Below are 21,883 nucleotides of genomic sequence, written 5' to 3' on the forward strand. Positions count from 1 at the left end.
TAAATCTGTGCATTTCTGTCTGAGTTTTGGGCAAATGTGTATCCAGGCATGTTGTCATGTCCATGGTAGATGTGTGTTCATGTGGCAGAGTGCTGTGCAGCGGTCTCTTTCAACATTTGCCGGCCTCTTCATCAGAGGGTGATGGTGGGTTGGAGGGAGCGATTCAAGCCTCATTTAATCAAGGAAAAAATTCCATCTCCCATTAACTTAATTAATCTGACGGCAGAGGAAAGCTAAAAGAAGCCTACTTGTGTGTGTTGGGGTCTCTGTGTATGTGTGTGTGTGTGTGTGTGTGTGTGTGTGTGTGTGTGTGTGTGTGTGTGTAGGCAGGTGGGTGTGTATGTGAGTGAGTAAATGGCAATTTAAGCTGAATTCACAGAGTGGACGTTTTGATAAATTATTGAAGGGATGTTTAAATTCAATCACCTGGATCACAGGATGAAATGATGCCTTATTTCCCATTAGGATCTCCTGAAGCCTGTTGACTATTCAAGTCAGTTCTCATTGTGGGTAACTTAGTGTTTTGTTGCTAGATATTGAGTTTTTAGAAACTTATAGCTCCTTTTTCAGTGTCTTGAACATTTGGCTGTCTCTTCACAGGAACCTAAATGTTTGTCCTTGTGTTGAGTCATTGTAAAGATCAGAATACAGGCAAGCTTCAGTAGGAGGCATTTTTATCGTGTGGCAGAGGACAAAATAAATCATTCTGTTGCTTCCACTGTGAGCTGTCTGTAAAAAATTAAATTCGAAACTCTTTCTTAGCCTCCAACAGTGAAACAAATGACTGCATGAAATCTGCTATTGGCCACATATTTTATGGGGGATTTTGATTTTACTCTTTCCACATGCTATCATTTTAAATACTCCCTTTGTTGCTGTAAACAAAAGCTACAGTTCAAAGACCTTGTGAATTCTTGATTTTTCTTTTTCATTTGGCATACCAACAGTATCCTCCTGCAATGGACTGGCAACCTGTCCAGAGTGTACCCCGCCTCTCATCCAAAGACTGTAGGGATAGGCTCCAGCTCCCCCACGACCCTAAATCGGACTAAGCGGTTTAGAAAATGAATGAATGAAAACAGTATCCTATGGCCTAGACCACATAAGTCAAAGTCAAGGCCTGCGGGCCGAATCCGGCCCGCGAGAGAATTATCTATGGCCCCCGGGATGATATTTGATTAGTATTAGAACCGGCCCGCAGCTGTAGCCACCCGCTGGTGTTTTGCACGCACCAATACTACATTTCCCACAATGCAACGGTAACCCGCGAACTCACTGCAGCGCAGCAAGCGGACCTCGGCTTCATCATTCATTAGCAGTCAGAGCAGATGTCAACTTTCAGCTACCTCCTCCCCAAAAAATGGCTAAACGGAAGGTGGATGCTGAGAACAGGGGGTTTCAAGCTAGGTGGGAGGCAGAGTACATGTTCACTGAGGTAAATGGCAAACCTGTGTGTCTTCTGTGTGGAGAAAGTTTGACTGTAATGAAAGAATACAGTCTAAGAAGGCACCATGAAACGTCTAAGAAACACACAGAAAGTATTGTTTTGTCTGTGTGCCATATATTTTTGCATTTTATTTTATTGTATTTTATTTATTCATTTATATTTATGTTTCAGTTAATGGACTCAGGGGAAACTGCAGATAAGAGCCATGAGAAAGAACACAACTGATTTGATTTATTCTATATTTTCTCATTTTACTATTTGAAGCAGTAATTGGTAGGATAATAGAGCAGCATAATATTGCATTTTCAGTTTATAATGCATGCAGTTTCATTTATGCATTTATCTTGATATAAAGAACGTATTTTTTTCTGAAGGAAAATTGCTTTTTTGCTGTTTGCCTGTTGAAAATGTTTTCTCTTTAACTTACTGACAGAGCCATAAGAAAATATTACTTTATTCATTTAATGTTCAGGACATGTGATTTTTCTTTGAAGGCAGTTTGTTCTTGTCTGTGTGCCTGCTGAAAAATGTTTTCCCGATTATTCATTTAATCATTAAATAATACACTGTGTTAGGTCTTGGTTCAATAGGCTACGTGCAATCATTTCAATATGTTTTAATAAACATTGAACCAATCCGGCCCTCGGCTTATAGCCATTTTTTTTTTTTGGCCCTCTGTGTATTTGACTTTGACATCCCTGGCCTAGACTTAAAAGTTGATAGGAAGAACTTAATGTACAAAGGGAAATGTGCTACTACTATTAAGTGTAAGTGTAAAAGTGTAGTTGATATAAATGTGTAAGACGTGGCAAACACTAAACCATGTGAAAGGGAGGAAGCCAGTGCTCTTAGCTTGTCTGGAGGTTAAAAAAAAACAAAAAAAAAACCCAGAAACACTTACAGATCAAAATGTTGTAGAAAAAAAATATTGTTAATGGATTATGACGAAGTAGCTTGTGTTTACTATCCATTATTATATAATCCATCTGCTGCAGCACAGCAATCCTATTGTCTTTGCTAAACATGATGGTGGCTGTATCCTGGTTTCAGTCTTCAAAGCTGTACATGGACTAATGGTACGTTTACACTGACATTGTTTAGTCTGCTTAAAGTCTGCTATCTGTTCCTCTTCCACAGATAGTCCTGTCCATTTGGAGGAGTGTGAACACTCGGTTAGACTCTGGTGTAAAGAAGCAAACTTTGGGCTGGTGCACTTACTGCGTTGACTACGTGACCAAAGAGAGAAAGTAGTGTATGGCGTGACGTGGACTCTCCTGGTGTAAATGCGCCTTAAGGCAATTTGACATATTTACTTAAATAAATAAATGCATTCTGAAGACTACCCACAAATTCTCAGGTAACATGTCAGGACTCTTAATCAAAACAAATCCCAAAAGAAAATAGGTCACACTTTATGAATCTTTCTCTTATCTAATAATGGTTAATATGGTAATTTTGCTGGAAAATTTAAGAAACAAACAAACAAAAACTTCTAAACTTCGATGCACCATTGCACTGTTTATCCTCTCAGAAAGCTGTTTTGGCATTGTGTCAGCCTGCTTGGTATGTTTTTGCATTTTCTTTTCCAGGAGCGTTTTCAACATGTGACGTGCCATAAAAATTATTTAGTACCTTGAAATGATGTCCATAATTATTCAAGCAGGAAATACAGTTTGATTGATTCATTGGCTTGGCCAATTAATGTGCAGCCTTGGAGAATACGTGGAATATTTGCCTGATGGTCGTCCAGACATGCAGGCAGGTTAATGAGGCGCATGGCTAATTAACATATCACAGACACATGCTACAGATGCTGTTACAAACATGCACATGCTATTTATGTGAAATAACAATCATGTATAAATGGCTAAAGAGATGCTGAGACGATCACAAAGCCCGATGAACATTCCTTTGTAACATAATCCTCATGGGGTGTTGTTGTTTACATTCATGCTCCCACTATTTTCATGTGCTTTTCTACCTAATATTTGACTGCTTTTCCTATATATTGTAGAGGTGTACCTTGAGTTAGAAAACTTCCTTCCTTTTCTTGTTGCCTAGCAACCCGCATTACTTTTTGTAATGAAACACTTTTATTTATCTTGCAGGATCGTAGGAAGTCGGCAAATAATGAACACACGCAAACGCTTTGCCCCAATGATTAAATCAGCGTTTTATTAATCAGGCAGCACAAGAGCAAGCAATACATCATTGGTTAAAGCACTTGCAGTTTCCAGCTCTTACCGTAACGCGATCGGTTGGGGAGCCCACAACCCCGGTAGAGAGTGCCAAAACCAGCTGGGCGTCCTGATCAGATAGACCCGCAGCAGACTCCACCGAAGTCTGGGGCTTCCCCGCTTTAATACCCCTCATTCTGCCACATAACATACACATTTGACATACACAAACACCCCCTTTACCTTCATATGTTAGAAGAGACAGAGAAAACACTTAAGTTCCAAACCTTTTACTGTTGCTGTAAATGTGTGCAGCAGCAATAGCCACTGAACTCCAGAGTGCCACACATAAATCAGCCATCAGGTTTGTCGATAGTTCAGGTCAGGCAGTCTTGGCTCGTTGATGAATGAAGGTTAAAAAAAAAAAAAGATATTTTGCCAAGCGTTTATGTGTTCTTCAAGTAGCTGCAAGACTTGCACTTACATTTTCTTTGCAGAGAATCATTATTAAATGTTAAAAAGGGAGTATTTTATTGTTTTATTTGACATCTCAGCTAAGTTGAAAATGATTGTAGAGCTGATCATGACAGATACTTCTAATAACAGTCATCAAATTTTGTCAGTTTTTGGTTTGTATTTCAATCACATACATTAAAGTGTTTTCAGCCTTTTTTCTTCAAGGTGCATTCTTTGTGTTTTTATAGTTATTTGCTCTAATAGACATTTGTAAGCAGTGAATTTTTACTTTGTGCTGAAATGGAAAACAAGTTTCTGTGATCTACTATTAGCATAATATATGGAGAGGTACCTTGACATCAAAGGAATCATAAATCAGTCGTGGCCAAGGTTACGTTTTGGAAACAGTGGCTTGTTAGCACTGCTGCAAGCTTAGTCTGCTGTGCAGTTATCACGTAAATAATGGTATACCTTTACTTTGTTTCTTTTTAATTACTCACTTTTGATCTTTTCTTCATTTCACCTCTTTACATTTTAAATAAAATCTCCTTCCTATAATCACTTTGTTTGTGTTTAAGTATTTTTCTTAAAGTTAAAACCCTTGTCATGGGTCAACATGCTGTAAAGCTGAGAGGTAAACAGATTACCAGCCCAACTGCTGGAGTGAAAAATGGCCGATTTGACACGTACAAGAACAGTTTTTAATTGGTATTCTGTCTTAGCTTGATAGTTACTTTACTTTAGGGTTTGGCATCAAACATTTCCTCTTAAAACAATAAGTCTCTTCTAGAATGTCCCCCTGTTGTGTCTGGAAAGCTAACATATCACAACATGTTCAGGCAGTTAATACCAAACTGTGACGGTGAGAAACACCAATAGAGAAAACATATTTAAATTAACAGCTGGTTGTCAAATACACCAATACAGCATAATAACTCCACAATCGTATTAATTTCCATTCTCAATTATTAGCGTTAGTTTTTTGTAAAGATATAGAATTTAATACTAAAAACAATCCATCCTTGATTGAATTCCAACATTGTAAAAATTTCACGATTTAAAAGATGTCTCCTCTGGCTGCAATCTGTGCAACACCCTGCAGCTCATCTCACACCAGTTCAGCAACCTCTCACTCCAGGAATCTCTTGTCTCGCTGACTTTAATGTCCTGCTGCTGACATACAAATCCCTTCACTGGTCTCATTTACAGACCTCTTCTTCCTCTTTCTCCTCCTCCTCCTCCTCTCCCTGGTTACGGCCTCCTATCTGTCCCCAGAACACCCTTACCACCTTATCCATCTGCACTGCCAACAGTATTGATTATATTGAAGTTGTGTTGTGAAGAGACGGTAAAGCGCTGAAACTGAGAGTTTACAAAAATAGCCGGTATGATGAATTGCACAAATATACAAAAACTAAAATGAATCAAATCACTGAGAGTGAAAAGTGTGCTATTAACTTGTAGTTGAGCTATGGTAGTGTTCACAGAGGAGCGGTGAGTTTATGCAAAGATAAAGGGAGATATATTTGCTGTTTCTAGACTCTTGCTGGTACACAGTGCAAATGACTAACGTTCTCTCCTATTTCATTTACACAGAAAAGCCTGTTTCAGTGGAGTTGAGCTGCGGTGCTGGACCTAGCCATGTAGTGTTGGAGCCAGGCCTGCCCCTCTTGTTGGATTGCAACCTGGGGGCCAGCGACTCACCTTTCAATGTCACCTGGCTGAAAGATGGCCAGCCGTTGCCTCTGGAAGGGTCTGAATACCTGCAGCATCTTGTCAATGGATCCCTCTTTCTGCTGCCCACCTCTACGGGGGGGCAGCCTCCCCAGGATGTGGAGGGGAGTTATAGCTGTGTGTGTGCCAGCACCCTTGGAGCACTAACCAGCCGGACTGTGAACGTGCTCCTCGCAAGTAAGTGTTCAGCATCACTCGGAGCAATTAGACGTGTGTCTGTGTTTCGCAAGCAACAGGCTCAGACTGATGTGTGTCTGACTGAAAGATTAACAATCAGCTACATTACTGGGTTTCCATGAAAAACCTCTATGAGTTTACAAATAAAAACTAAACTAAAGATGTAGTTCTCACAGCATCCAGGTGAACAAGTTATATGGATTTTGTTAATTACCTCACAAAACATCACCCCCCCCCCCCCCCCCCCCCCCCCAAAAAAAAAGAACTTTATTGTTGTTGGGTGAATCTCCTGTGCTACTGAAGCAGCAACAAGTTCATCTACTCCTCTCAGAGTGGCAGCTTTGGCTGCGTTGATAATGAACGGGTGTTGATGTGGGGTTCTGGCACTGGTGGAATTACTGGAGTCATGGAGCTGTGCTCGGCCTGCAGACTTAAGCCTGTTGCGTACTCCACAAGAAGTGAGAATTTTATCTTGTTCTTGGGGCCACGAGAAGAAGTATAGTGTTATTGGTCTGACATTTAAATCGGGTGTGGTTATTACAGAAAAAAAATTAAATGGAAAGTTGTTTGCACTTTTTTGCTAATGCATCGTTGAATGGATAGTTTCAATAAACAGCTGATTGAGTTGAGGAGAAAGCACAAAATTACATGTGGTTTTTAAAGACATGGACAGCATTGTGTGCACAACCTGCCATGTCGTGGACGAAGTTTCTTGTTAATATGAAACAAGAGGGCCAATTGTTCATTCAGCATAAAAACGCTACTTTTGATGTCAAAACATCTCAGAGAAGTCTCCATTTAAAGTCCTCTGTTCTAAATATAAGCATCATACTTAAAATAAAATGAATAAAGAAGCTTAACCCTCACCTTATTATTGTTCCAACTCTAAAAGAGGTAGGCTGATGGGTTTCATAAGTTTAGTGCGATTTTTAGTCCATACATGTATTAAAACAACTCTGCACAGACATCCACAAGGAGACACACAACAGTGGCTACGGTTACATGATGTTTTTTTTAATTCAGAATTAATCATTTGGAATTAAATAATTTGAAAGTAATGTATTCCCCTACGATTTTACATGAAAATAATAATTCCAAATGAAGGTTTCCATGAAACATGTTCTCACTTAATTCCTCTTTAGAGCAGCGGGTTGGGAAGGGTTTTGATTGGACAGAGGGTGCACATGACGTATGACATATACCGGAAATAAACTAAGCTGGCTCCTTGCTTCTCGTCTTTTCAGTCGTAAATTGTAAAAACTACATAATAAGTACCAGTTTCTCCGTTATTTTTATTATGATTTTGAAGTACCTGCTCAACACGAGCATAGTATGAGTGGTACAACTGGATTGCTGTGCTGCAGCAGACCACCAAAAACGGGAGGCGAAACAACGCGCGTCATCAGTCATTCTGCATGCGCAGAACAACCAGAATTAATTTAGATCGGAATTAAAGTGGAACTATTATGCGCATTTCAGGCTAATTTATTTTTATTTCTGAGCTCAGAAGGGCTGGGATTGATTGAGTTATTGTCACAAATTGCTTTATTTACTTCAGACCGACCCTCTCCGTAGGCTGTCAGATCAGCATGTGGGCAAAACGAGTGGATTGAAACTCTTCCGCATTAAGCCCCGCCTCCCGCCACTGCACTACATCAGGAGCGCACCGCAACTGCTTCCGACCGTCATTGTAACATCTCATAAAACAGAAGGATTAGGCTAATATAAATGCAATAAAAAAAAACAAAATACAATGTCAACACATAACATACAGCCCTACAAGTTGGAACCTGAATCAGACCCTGAAAACGAAGTGGAAAACAGCAACCCACAGCAACGAATGCAGCAGGATGTCTCTCTTTGGTAAACTCACCAGCCATCGTTTGAAATAACTTTATCTGACGTTTCCATCCACCTGATGTATTTGTACATGCCCTTGTTAATCAGTAGAAGGTAACCAATCACCGAACCTTATCCCCCGGGACGTCACAAAGATTTCGAAGTAGAAAAAACTCTCTAAAATGACGCGTTTTTCGTCGCCATGGAAACCGAACTGAGAGAGTGCCAGAACTCAAACTTAAACTCAAACATGCGTTTAGGTGATAAAAAACAGTGCCGTTCACATGTCAGATGAGGATTCAACAATGTAACTCTGTAGAAAGCTCAGAAAACTCTAAATACCATAATAGCACCCCTTTAATGTTTACATGAAAGAGGAATTGAATAGTTTGGAATAAAATTATTAATAAACCAGCCACTTGCATCAGAATTAAGTTTAATTCCGAATCGAAATTTGCATTAGGAATTAAGTGTTTACATGGTCTTTTTTTTTTTCAGTTTAAAGCAGAATTAACTTTTATTTGTAATTAAACAGGAATTAAAACTCCCACGTAAACATAGCAAATGTGATTTGTTAAAGCTGCTTTCTTTTCATTCACCTTCCCAAAGAGGCTGTTTTTCTCTCACACTCTTAAGTGGTGGTCTTTATATAGTCGTTATCTTTGTGTAAGATGAGACAGTATCCTCTACGCATGCCCCTTCTTTTGTCGGCTGTCACATCCCTATTTATGAGGTTCTCTTGTTTGAGGGACAATAAGGACTGAAGGAGAGGTGGGGGTGGAGTTAGATGAATGGTGGGGAGGTTGAAGCAGCTGAAGAGGGTTTTTGGGGATGGTGAAAGGAAAAGCTTTTTGAGACCATTAACACTGACCTTCAGTTTGGCTGTGTGTGCAACCAATGAATTTTTGTGGTTTTATTCATCTAGAAGTGAAAAGCTATGAGGTAGATGACCAGCATGACGATTTCTGCTGCCAAATGGCTTTAACACTGACATTGAGCGGACATCCTCATTTCCTACTGTGTCTCCACACACAGGAATGAGACTGAGGGGAGAACATAGCAGAGATCACATCTGTGAAAACACATTAGGAGAGCCACCTGCTCCATTTTAGCTGTCGCAATATATGTATGATGCATGTGCATCAGAGACAGAGAGGAGACCGATTTCCTTTACTTTAAATACAATTTTGTTTAAAAAGAAAATAGGAGATTTATGTGTTATGGTCTGAAAGTCATTGAGAAAATGTCAGAGGCAGCACACACTGCTTGTTCATTCATTCACAGCTATGATGGTTAAAATGCAGCTTTTAATGAAACCAATTAACCTTTGTCATTATGAGACAGCTGAAGCAAATCGTACCATTTCCCAATTCCCAAAAGCCTTTTCCAATCTAGTACCTCAAACAACTTTTGTCATAAACTTGAAAAGTAGACATTTTCAATGGTTAGATACAATGATAAGTAAAATACCATTCTGAGGTAAGAATTCAGTGTTTAGATGTATCCTTAAAAAAACATTTCCAGGTCAAAAACTTTTACATAGTGACAGGCTTAGCAGAGTTAGTGGAAATGGCATGTTGAAGGGCATTCCCCCACGTGTGTCAGAACTGCCCTCCAGTAGCTATTTCAAATATCTGTTGAGGCAGGGGGCATGCCTGATGAGCTTTCACAATGCAACTCAGCCTTAGAACCCGGTAGCAAAGAGGTCATGGGTGGAAATATCTGCTTGCACTAGGGGAGGGGAAAAAGGCTGCAATCTGATAGCTGTGGGGCCAAAGAGTGGGGCACAGACAGAGGGACCAAAAAAGAGAGTTGGGGTAAAGTCAAGGGCAGGAAAAAACAAAGAAGCACTTGAAAAAGAACCAAAAAAGAGAGAGAGAAAAACACATCAGACGCTTTCTATGCATCACATGGAAGGGTTGATCTTTAGATAGTTTAGTGCCCAAGAAGCTGCCGGAAATTCTTACTGGCATAAAAAGACCCCGTTGCTAGGTAACAATTGGACATATTTTTTGTTTCCTGCAACTTGGTATGTCACCTTTAGATGGGAGTCTTATAATGAAAAATTGCCCAGAAGGATGGCAACTTTTAGTATTTGAAAGGATTATCTGCACGACTCCAAAGGAATCTGCCGTGGAATGTCAACGTGCGCCAGGGGACCCTCGCCGAGCCCTGGGAAAAGACTAATATAATTATGCTTTGAAAGAGCAGACGTGGAGGCTCAGTCAGTCACCATTGTCCCATCACAGCATGAGCAAAGTGTCTTCTCTGAACTCCCAAGCCCATCCCCTCCTTCCATTAAATTCGCTGCTGTGCACTTTTGCTTATCAGCTGTCATTCACCCCCACATGCACCACGGCCTTAGACAAGATACACAATGATCCAGTAATACAAACAGAAGGAGCCTGTCTGCTTGCATCAAGGCACGCACTAGACTAAACACTGAGGCAGAAGTATTGTGTACACGTGGGCTGTAGTCTGCACATGTGGTATTATGTCAGGCAGGCTGACAGCGGCACAGGTTATCTGTAATCTGGGATTCAGGATTTTTTGATGTGTGATTTGTGGAAGTGGTGTGGGTTAATGATTAAAGCTTCATGTTAAACACCCTTTGCAGTTGATGTAAGTCTATTTCTGAAATGGACCAAATGCTCTTTGCTTCTATTACAAAACACGTGTCAACCTCTGTGGACTCATTGAGAAACTTTGTTCCCTCAACACAGCGGGAACACACAGATGGCCAGATTGTTGCCATTTCCAACATTTAGTGTGATACAAGATAGAATAAACTCAGTTTGCTGAAGTCTACAGAAGTTTAGTAAAAAACGGACGTTAATGAAAAAATCTTGTATGTAAAAATAAAGTTAAATTGCTTTACATTGCTGGCATGTGATTGGCTGCAAGTATGAAAATATTGACCACTCAAACTTATTACAAACTGCTTTCCCAGAATAAAAAACATTTCACAACCAAGCGAATTTTGTAAGATGTTAGGAAATCAACATGTTATTACATGAATCACCTAGCAAAGTATAAATATGTTCCATGGCAACGTAACAACACTGTGACATCGAGGTTTTACTCTAATTAAGTTATTAATGTGTTTAATTGACTTCAGTTAGTCAATTTGAACTTTACCGGTGGAACTCAGCTTCTTCTTCTGTGGTGGCTAGTGTTTTTAGAATGTGTTCCACTCTTTACCAGATGGGGTGCCACACCAAGACTTACGAAAGAGAAAGAGACAGACAGTGAAGGAGGTAACGGAAACTAATCATGTCATGGTGTGCCAACCGCCAACAAAACCAAAGAAGAAAACTAATTCATCTATTTGTTAATGCAGAACTATTTAAGTTTCCAGGACATAAAAGCTAAATATGGAGCTGTATCAGAACCTTGTGGTCTCAGGTTGATTTGAATTCTATCAGAAATTTCAATGATTTCTTCCATATTTAACTGACAGCTATTGCTCCCATCCTGAGGTTGTTACGACAATTCGATTTGCAGAACCCAAAATGCGCTTTGTTTTGCAGTCTGCTTTCTTATTTTTATCCCCATTGAATCAGACCAACCCTGCATTTGCAGCCGGACTGAGTCCGTTTCTTTGATCCAAATCAGAATTGGTTTACGCATTCGCTATACCCCAAACAATCAGACTTCCTGAGCAAATGGACTCAAATTCAAATCAAAATGGCTGATGCAATTTGGCCTATAGTTTTCTCTCTGTAGCTCTTGTTCAAGTGTCACCAACTCTGGTCCTTGAGGGCTACCATCCTGCAGGTTATAGTGTTTCTCTGGAACAACACACCTGATTCAAATAGAAAGGTTCTCCGACAACTTGTTGTAATCTTCTGTACTTGCCTGTTAGTGAGCCATTTAAATTGGTCAGGTGTGCATTGTGTACTTGGACAGTGCATTGGAGGAAATGATGGGAGACAAACTGGATGGATGAAGCATTCTACATGATGCACAAATTTCTATGCCAAGTATGCAGAGTTCTCTGAAAAGGATACATTGATATAGTGGTTTAAGAATACTCCATAATGGTCCCACTGCACCAAGTAAATTTAAGATAACACTAGGGGTTAATAATTTTGAAAAAAAAAAAAATCTAATCATGTTTCGGTGTAGAATCGATGTACATTCCAAAAATAATAATAAAAATATTCACATTATCAAGCCATGTATAAGACATGTCTCCCTTGGTAGAGTAAATTTGTTAGGCTTACATGGCACACAGACTACCATTCTGTATGCTACAATGCCAGACAGGACAGGATAAAAAAAATCCTGATTAATCACTGCATAATCAGAGAAGAACCTGTCAAAAACAATGGCATTTCTTACTAAACATCCAGTCATAAAATTATAAATTGAAGTAAATGTTTGTGATTTACAGCTTTTCCTTACAATGAAAAATGCTTGTCTACCTGTTGTCCTTTACATACAGTAGCTGGTAAACTGTGAATCTGGATCCAATGTTGAACAATCTAATGATGTTTTAAAATAACAGCATAATAGTAAGGCAGAATACCAGATCCCAGATACCAAATAATGGTATTTCTAAATCTGGGTGATTTTGATCCAGATTAAATCTTTTGAACAACTGACCCTAGAGTGTGATGGAGTCATGAACTATAAGATAACTGAACACATAGAATCAAGTTCAAATGGCTGCTTCTTGTTTTTGTTTTGAGTGGCTGAGATATAAATATGACTTTTCTATGTTTTGTTTTTTCTTTGAAATGATGAAAAGCAATGTTTTTTTGTGAATTGTGTTTGACCTAGCAAAGGGTTTGCTCCACTTACCATCCATGAAACCAAACGGCTCGCCAGATGGATGGAGTTTTCACTACCTTTATAAATGGTAGTTAGCCGGGGCATCAGCCAGATGACCTAGTCAGATCCAATTTCCACAAGGACACCCCTTTTAACCCCATGAAAGTGAAAAAACAAATCAAAGTTGGTTAAGCTTAAAACAATGTTCCAACTTTAAAAATAACCAAATGTTTAAACATTGAGCTTTATGATGTTAGCGAATAGTTTCTTTGTGCATTCATTCATTTTCCTAACCACCTGATCCAATGAAGGGTCACAGGGAAGCTGGAGCCTATCCCAGCAGTCTTTGGGCAAAAGGCAGGGTACACCCTGGACAGGTCGCCAGTCCATCGCAGGGCAGTTTCTTTGTGCATTTTGACATAAGTCTGGAAGAAATGGTAACTGAAATATAATTCAAGTAGGAGGAAATCAGGACAGACAGCATTGGGAAGCATTCATTTGAGTATTTCATTCAGACAAAAATCAGTTCAGATCAAAATATATACATATAATTGTATGTATGAGAGAGCGCAAGGAAGAGACTCAGACAGAGACAAGTTAAAGCCCCAGCTTTTTTTTTTTAACCTTCCTATTGAACAAAAAAAAAAGTAGTTTTCAAAACTGGATATATAACATGGACAAACTCGGTTGTTCAAGGACAGTTTATGTTGGCTGTGTGGCTCTGCTGGATAATCTCAACACATTTTCAGTTGAGCTTTAATCTGATCTGAATTACATGTTTTCTGTTCACATGTAGAAACAGCATTTTTAAAAACCAGATATACCAGATATACCATTTGAATGCATTATTCAGATGCTTTGTTGCCTCGATGTTACTTTTCACTTAACACAAATATTACATGTTCTACAGTCTTTAATGTGGCAAATGCAACTGCAAACTATTTATTAGCCCAGTTATGTCATTTAGGGTTTGTAGTCTCCATGTTTTTCTTCTATCTCCCTCCTTTTTTTTTTGTCTGCCTTTGCTTGCCTCTTCCGTCTTCCTTTCATCCACCCCCACTCACCATTTCTCAGACAGGGCTACAGGCAAAGTGTCTGGGACACTCGGCCTGTTCACTCTTTCTCTTCTGTTGGGGTTAGAGGTTAGAGGCCCCTCAGACACCACTCCCTGCTGCCCTCTGGTGCATAGCGTTACAACAGAAGCAGTCTTTCCTTTGTTAGCGAGTGTGTGAAAGCTGAAAAATCTGGAGCCTTGCCAACAATTTTCCAAGATGTCTGCTTTTATCAATAACCTGTTGCTCCTAATTGCTTCTCAACCCTCAGGTCTGTCTGGGTTCCATCAGGAGCCATTACCACAAACAGTGTCCATTGGGGGAGCTGCACGCTTTGAGTGTCAAATTGAGGGAGTGCCCACTCCTGTTATAACCTGGGAGAAGGACAAAGTGGCTGTCCCCGATGAGACAAGGTAACCCCTTCTTATGTTTTGTTATTGAATTGTTTCTTCTTGCAGTATTTCAGTATTTATAACAGATTTTGTTGAATGTTTTTGTCAGTTTTAGAGGAATGAGATAAGCTATATGTGAGCCAGCTAATTCTGATGGTTACAGCTGGCACTCATTTAGTGTATGTTGGAGTGTTTTCTCCACTTGCAGTATAAGCCCACAAACTGGTGGCTCATTTTTAGCAGACCTGGAATTGATGTAAAGAAACAGAAATATAAGGTTTCTCTTTCATAACAGAATCTTCAGGCAGTGCAGCCAAACCTTTCTCCACATTGTGCCAGTGAGAGACTAGTGTGACGGAAATTTTATCTAGAGCAGCATAGCTTCATTAAAATATATTGCTTGTTTGCATGCAGTGAACAACAGTTGACTTTTAGCTGTAGTGTTACTCACACCTGCACCAAGGCCAGACTGCGACTTGTGGTGTAACATTGTTTTGTCTTCCTCACTCTGTAGATGAAAAGAGTAGATCATTCACATGTTTATGACACGTTGTGTGATCTTTTCTTATGCACGAGATCCTTAACAAAATTTGAGTGTAATCTTCTCACTGAGACTCTCGTTCAGCACACAAGCACTTGACATGAACGCATTCAGCTCTGGGCTATTAGTTTCATTTGTGTTTCCACTTTCACAGAAAAAATGTCTCAATTTTCAAGGTGATGCAGTAAAAATCCACTTTTAAAACCTCCCAATTGCTGAAGTTTTTGGTAAAAGCATGAATAGATGAGTCAGTCATAAAGGGCAGCAGCAGCCTCCGTTGGAAAACTATCAAATCATATCACACTTTCAAATATGCAAAATAAAATTAAAAAAGAAGATGGCAACAAATGACTGTCCTGAAAGTTTGGAGTTTCTGCTGATTATAAATGGAGCAGACTTTCACACACCTCCATACTGTCTGATCCTGAGTTTATTATGAGACAAAGTTAACCTGGAAAGTCAGAAAACCTTTCAGTTGTCTTTTTGGTTTAATGCACAAGTGGTGTTCATGTAAAACATGGCAATGCTGCAGAATTTTATCAATCTTATCATCTCTCTGTGCATTCCTCACATATATGTTAATAAGTTTATTTCTTCTATTATGTTTAATGTTGTTTTTATAGGAGGAACCGATAAACTATGCACACTAAAAACAAATAATGTTCAGGAGGCTTATTCATTTATTAATCTTCTTTTCTTTTTTTTCTCTAACAGCTATAGGAACACTAAAGAATACCATAGTTCTTGAACCAAATGACATAATGTCAGTATGAAAATATATAAATGTATAAGTCTGCATTTAGTTTTCTCACAATGTTCCCATTTACTGGGCCACTTAACAATAATAAGATGTTACTGGGGTCCTAGTGTCCCTGGAATTTGTTTCCAGCCTTATTTTGTAGAGCTAATAGCAGCTACAGCCCTGCATGACCTGCAAACAGCTTGCTGTTTAGAAAGGCTTATTGGAAGCATATGGTTCTCCCACCTCTGATGCTTTTAATGGCCCATAACAAAATTTAACCGAAGGAAGGCTGCTGCATCACTGACTTTTCTTTGTACTCTTCTGCTTTAACACGTCTTTTTTCTGTTTGACCATCAGCCATTTCGTGGCTATTATTCTCCCCTTTTCCCATTTCTGTTTACCTTCCATCCTCATTTATCCACATTCACAACTTGTGGTCTTCCTCCAGTTATGTCTTTTATTCTTTTCGTTTTTCTCCTCCACTGCCTTTCTGACTAGATCCTCTCTCTCTCTCTTCTATCTCCTCTCAACCTCTTTTCACTTCATTCCCTTCCTAAAAAAGCCACCAAACGTCTAATTTTGCTGGGATCAATAATCTGTAAAAAGGCAATATAAGGTGAATTTGTTTTCCTTGAATCTGTGAAGCACTGACCAGAAAGCAAGTCTTTAGGTTTCCATGTCTCCATCTCTTCTAGAGCTCTTTAACAACTATTTATCAGAATGTGTGGTGATGAAAAAAAGAAATTAAAAAAACCTCAATCCCAAATAAAAACACACGCAACCTGTTGAGGACTAAACAGCAGGAACCCAGTAAAGTTGATCATCCGGATGGTTTATGTTTCAGGCTCTGAAGCTTTTGTGGGGTTTGCACATTCTCCTGTGTAACTTTTCTCTTTGTTACCTCTTCTTTCCTATGTGCAACAGATTCATTTCCCTTCCTAATGGGGTGCTTCAAATTCTGGAAGTGACCAAGGAGGATGAGGGTGTCTACCGCTGTGTCGCAACCAACTCTGCCAGAAAGGACATCAGTGACGAAGCCAGGCTGACCGTCACTGCAGGTGAGATCTATTGCGGCACTTGATAATATTTGAATAGGCAGCCGGGTCCTGCTGGGAGCTGCTAGTCCAGTGTCTAATGTGAGTTTAAGCATCACTTCACAGAAATGCAGCACTGACAAGGAAGAATGTTTCAACATGGGATCTGTTTGAGTAATTTATGTGTGTTGCTATGGCGGCCATCTTTAAATCAGATCTCACTTCTAAAAGTAACATATAAATAATGGACGAATTGTTGGCTTTAATTGATCATGTGATGTGAAATAACCCTGATGGTACATGTCTCAAGGTGATTAGAATGAAAACATTTTGGACGACAGCCATCTTATTTCAGACTATACTTACTTTATACCACATAATGAAGGTCACTCATCTAAGTAAAATACATTTAAGTAATAATTCAAAGAAGGCCCTTGTTTTCCTAGTTGACAATACATTTATAAATAAATGATGTGTTTACTTTGCAGCAGTTGGAATAGCTCATACAGCACACACAGTAAAGTGTCTTGCTGTCACTGAATAGAGTGTGTACAACCATGTGTTTCTGAAAAAATAAATAAATAAAAATGGGATCACTGAGGTAGTTTGTCAAATATAAACACCAACAGCAGCCACGTTGCTTTATGATTTGATTGACAGCATTACAAAGATAACATATGAAATGATAAAACAGAGGTTTTTTTTTTGTTTTATAAATACTATATACTACCATTATAACTTCACGCTAGTTTGTTAGATTTTTTTTATGTTATATCAAAGTTTGCTAAGTGTTTTTATTGGGGGACAACCTGTACCCCAGGTCAAGTTGACCTTCTATGGAGTTATGCTGTTAGCATATATACAGAATGTTCTTTGTCAAGATTTGACCTGAAAAAGACCTGAAACATCCACTGCATGTCATTTATTAATAAGTGCCTTCACACTCGATGTGACACAGGTGGAGAATTCTGGATTTTCTGCACTGATGCAAACTTGACAGTTCTTTCTTTGTTTTTTCGCATAAAAATATCATATTATCTATTTATATTCACCAGACAACAGGTCAGCTTTCACCTTGCATTATTCTGTTTTAAATGTCCCCGAGCAGTAGCAGCCATAACCAGAATAACGTAAGTGCAGAATGAAGCAGTACGAGCAGCTTCTGGCAAAAGGAGGTGCTAATGTTTCTGGTTCTTGTTTACGTTTGGCTTTTAATTTGCATGAAATAGTTTTATTTTTATATAGCTCTGGTTGTAGTGACAAACTCTGTTCATTGGTAATGGTTTTCTGATCTGATGCAGTGGTTTTACCTCAGAAATTGTGTTTCTCTGATGGAATACTGTGTGAGACCCCAGAGGTCATGGTCATTCAGAACGGGCTTCTCTGTTGTTATTCCACAGTCACAATGTCTTTAACCCTTTATTTGATGGCTCTGCCTCCTGGTCGAGTAGGTTTTTCAGACATTATACTGAATGTAAGGAAAGAATTGTGGAATTTAACCTGCTCTAAGGCATCCCTACCATGTTGGATATTGGATCTAATGCCAGAAATACATGTAATATGAAACTGAATATTTTAGATGTGTAAAGATTAGACAGCATAAAATCACATCATGACACCGAGTGATGTATATCATGACAACAATATGAATCCATATCCATAGTTCTCTGTGTTCATTGACCATTATCTACTTCAGTGGGGTAAGTTAGGCTAGAATAGCATCCTTGTATTCAGTAATTAGTGCTGGTAATATCATACAGATACATATTGCAGCCAAAATGTTCTGTTCTTACTTCATCAGTACACAGCAGCAAAATGGAACCGGATTTGTTTAGATCATAGTTTTTTAAACGAATAATGAATTTTATAGCTAACTTAGTTCGCTGTCAAGTGAAAGTCATTTTTGTGTAAGCATGGCTGTACTGTCGCCACTCCATAGCCTGTTAATTCTTCCAGTAGGTTCTGCTGTCAAACAAGGTCTCTGAACTGCTTCTCTGACAGTTTTCTGAAGAAAGCTTTTATGGTGTTTCAGACCCCCAACTTGATTTCTGTTGCTCTAGTTAATAGCCACTTAAGAGAAACCATACTCTATTTGACTTCTGAGTATCAACTGCCTTAATTTTCTGCAATTCAGCTGCAAAGAGGAGCTACTATTTGTGGACTATGTGCAGTATTAATGTTTGACATTTTCATGAGAGTAACTTTTCTAACTATGACTGTGGCAATGAACAACACAAACCCCTAGGAAGCTAATTAATCTTTGTGACATTTGTAATGTCTAATAGACCAGATCTCAAAATGCTGCTGCGTTCTTTCCTCTTCTGTCACTGTAATACTGTACAAAACAAGTATAAAATAATTAATATTTTCACACTTGCAATAACAAGAAGGCTGATGTTTGCAGACTTCCCCCATCAGTGGCTGTTTCCATGTAAATGTTTGGCATAAAACATTTACAGTATTTACATGCATTGAATGCAATACAATAAATGTCAAATTTGATGCTGTCGGTTCATTTTCCTTCATCACTTATAGTCAATGTTTGACAGCTTAATGTTGAGTCCATCATCTCACTGTGTTTTAAACTCAGAAAATGGAAAAAAATTAAATCATTTGGCTGGTTTTAGCCTACAGTGAAGTGTTTTTGCTTTTTAAACAAAGGCTTTTTCATCCATCATCCTTACTTCTTTAACTGCACATCCTGTTACAGCTACTAACCTACTTGAAGCCCTGTGATGGTTTGCTGTATGATTAATTTATAATGTGTTTACAGAACACCAAGCCACTTTGCTGACAGCATTTGCAATATAAGCTGATGCTCCTGCTCACACCATGTGCACCTCAGGGACGAAGACATTCTCAAGAAATGAGTTTGCATTCAGCCCATAAAAGATACATTGTAAATAACATATTTAGTTACACAGAGGAAGAGGTCTGCCTTAGTTCCATAATCAACACCATTCAACAACAATGTAGTTTAGGTTTATGTTTCACAAAAGCATTTTTATTTTCTTAATTTATTTTTAAATACTTGTTTATGCAGTTGCACATAGCTTAGACATTTAGTATCCCTGCTGTTGCTATTGAGCAGTCTTAGCCTGTACAGCATGTCTGCAACTTGTTACTAAAGCATCTTGTCAAGTGTGCTCTACCAACTGTAAATAATATTTGTGATCCCTCCTGCTTCCTCACATATACCCATAAATCAAAGTGCTGATTTTCCATTGGAGTCAGGCATTCACAATTACCGTCAGGAACTGACAGGGACCAGTCAAGCTTTCACCAGATGCCACAAAGTCAACCAAAGGCACTGTTTTAATGACAGCTTTATCTTAAATGCAAAAGCAACTCCACAAATGCTCTTGAAATCTTGTTTACCCGAAAAGCAGATTTCCATTTCAATTTGAAAACCCAAGGTCTCTGGATGAAACATGGAGAGCATATTGATTTGTCAGAGGTCTAAGTTCAGTGTTTTCTCTGATCCATAAACCTCCGCATCTGATTTGAAGTCAGACATCTGCTCACCTCAACACTACATTTCCAACACTAATACACTTGTGGTTAACAGTATAACACTAAAGGCAACTCTTTAATTGTTGTTTAAGGCTCTAATGATGCCCTGAACCCAGTTGTGATTGTTGCACCACCTCAGAACGCCACAGTCGTGCTCGGCCATCCTGCTGTGATGGAGTGTATGGCACAAGGCCAGCCGAAACCACTGGTATCCTGGAGCAGACAAGGTGAGACTCACAAACGCTAGAACTCACTTTTTTTGGCTTCCAAGCCACTTCGTTTCTTGTTACACTTAAAAAACCTCATTCTTCTCAAACACTACATTAGGATCAGTTTCTCCGTGTTTTCGTGGCCTTTTTCTTTCGTTGATGTTTTTATTAAAGGCTTAGGATTTTCTTTAATAACCTGCAGTGATTTGTCTTATAAATCCATTTATGTTGTTTTGACCTAAAAATACATTCACACATAACTGTGTAAATAGAGTCTTGTTGGGAAAGAAGTCACTTCTAGGTCAGAAATTCTTCTTCATGCTGAATCCCAGCAGTCTAGTTTCTATTAGACATTTTCATGATCGGCTCACCTGAGCTGCACAGTAATAGTTGGTGTCTGATTAGCGAGCACGTTTTTAAGTGTGTTGTGAACTGATTGGTCTTGATTAGAACTCCTCCAACCACAAAATGGCAGAGAAATTAAATAAGGTTTATACAGTGAATGGTGAGTGATTTTCACCATTGCCTTGGTGTGTAACCCAGTGAGGACGTCTCAGTGAACCCAGAGTGAAAAGTCACAGAGCCACCTGTTGGACAGTTTAGGAGATTACACATCAGGTGTCCTGAAAAGCTCTTTTTTCCCAGGCATGTAAAAGGCTGAAAAAAAATCAAAATACTTCTCAAGGTCTGCTCCCTTTGTTGACCCCTTCATTTGCATGATAACATCACCTTAAAGTCTCCATCATTTCCTCCTTTAATCAGATGGAAAGCCCATTGCCACTGATGTGGTGGTCATTGCAACAAACCTGGTGATCAGGGACACGAGACGTCACCATGCCGGTGTCTACGTCTGCCGAGCCAACAAGCCCAAGACCAGAGAGTTTGTCATTGCTGCTGCAGAGCTGCATGTGCCTGGTAAGAGCCATGTCATGATTGCATTTATAACAGTATACTGACATATCTTAGAGATGTTTTAGGAAGAATAGATCCCTGTATTCGGAACACAAATGTCAAGAAATGTATAACCCGTTGGTACCAGATGTCCAGTGGGTAGGATATGATAAATAAATATGCATTTTACTCAGTATACCAACCAAGTACTTAGACTTGTTATACAATAACGGAAAGCTACAGTTATTGAGAGTTGACTGATGTACACCATGCCAGACTGCCGCCACTGCTGTAGAGTCAGTAAACACTTATTTCTGACCATTCGGCACTGCAATTTCTTGTATCTTGTAGCATCTGTAGCAGATGATATTGCAAAAAGAACAGTTCCATTACACCAGCAAGGGTCCAGTAAAAAGTAGTTCAGTGAAATGTTTTTCTGTATCCGTCAAAACATGTTCAGGGCAAAAACTGAAGTATTTTAAGAGGGTCAACATTATTCCAGTCTCGTTATAGCAGGTAAGTTCTTATGTGAAAAAGTAAGTAGCATCATAGTTTGCAATTATTTCAGATTTTTTTTCAGCTTAGCTACTGAAAACGACTGCACTAACTGCCATACCCCTGCAGTACAGGGATCATGAAGCCAACCATCAGCTGTAACGTGATTCACGTGAGACATCAGCATATGCACCGCAGCAGTCAATAAATACAGAGCTGGAACAGTAAGCTGGCAACTAAACGTGATCAATTGCATTGATTTAGACAAGACACCAAAACTTCTCACAATTCAATAATAGTTCAAGTTCAACAACATGAAGCCCTTTTCAGAGGAAGGGCAAAGATTAGTGGGAATTACAGCTCCTATTCAAAATGAAACAAGAAGTGTCCTGGAGAATTAATCAGCAA

General features: G+C 39.1%; 1 protein-coding gene across 1 annotated transcript in view; it reads left to right on the forward strand.

The window, feature by feature from the left end:
• Window positions 1-21,883, forward strand: part of igdcc4 (immunoglobulin superfamily, DCC subclass, member 4) — a 52,578-nt gene that overhangs the window by 15,233 nt on the left and 15,462 nt on the right. The window contains exons 2-6 of the mRNA XM_079246270.1: window positions 5,677-5,991; window positions 13,930-14,071; window positions 16,258-16,391; window positions 19,973-20,107; window positions 20,852-21,004. Coding sequence (XP_079102396.1) covers window positions 5,677-5,991; window positions 13,930-14,071; window positions 16,258-16,391; window positions 19,973-20,107; window positions 20,852-21,004 — 879 coding nt within the window. The remainder of the gene's footprint in view (window positions 1-5,676; window positions 5,992-13,929; window positions 14,072-16,257; window positions 16,392-19,972; window positions 20,108-20,851; window positions 21,005-21,883) is intronic.

Source organism: Telmatherina bonti, assembly GCF_933228915.1.
Source record: "Telmatherina bonti genome assembly, chromosome: 1".
Lineage (NCBI taxonomy): Eukaryota > Metazoa > Chordata > Actinopteri > Atheriniformes > Telmatherinidae > Telmatherina > Telmatherina bonti.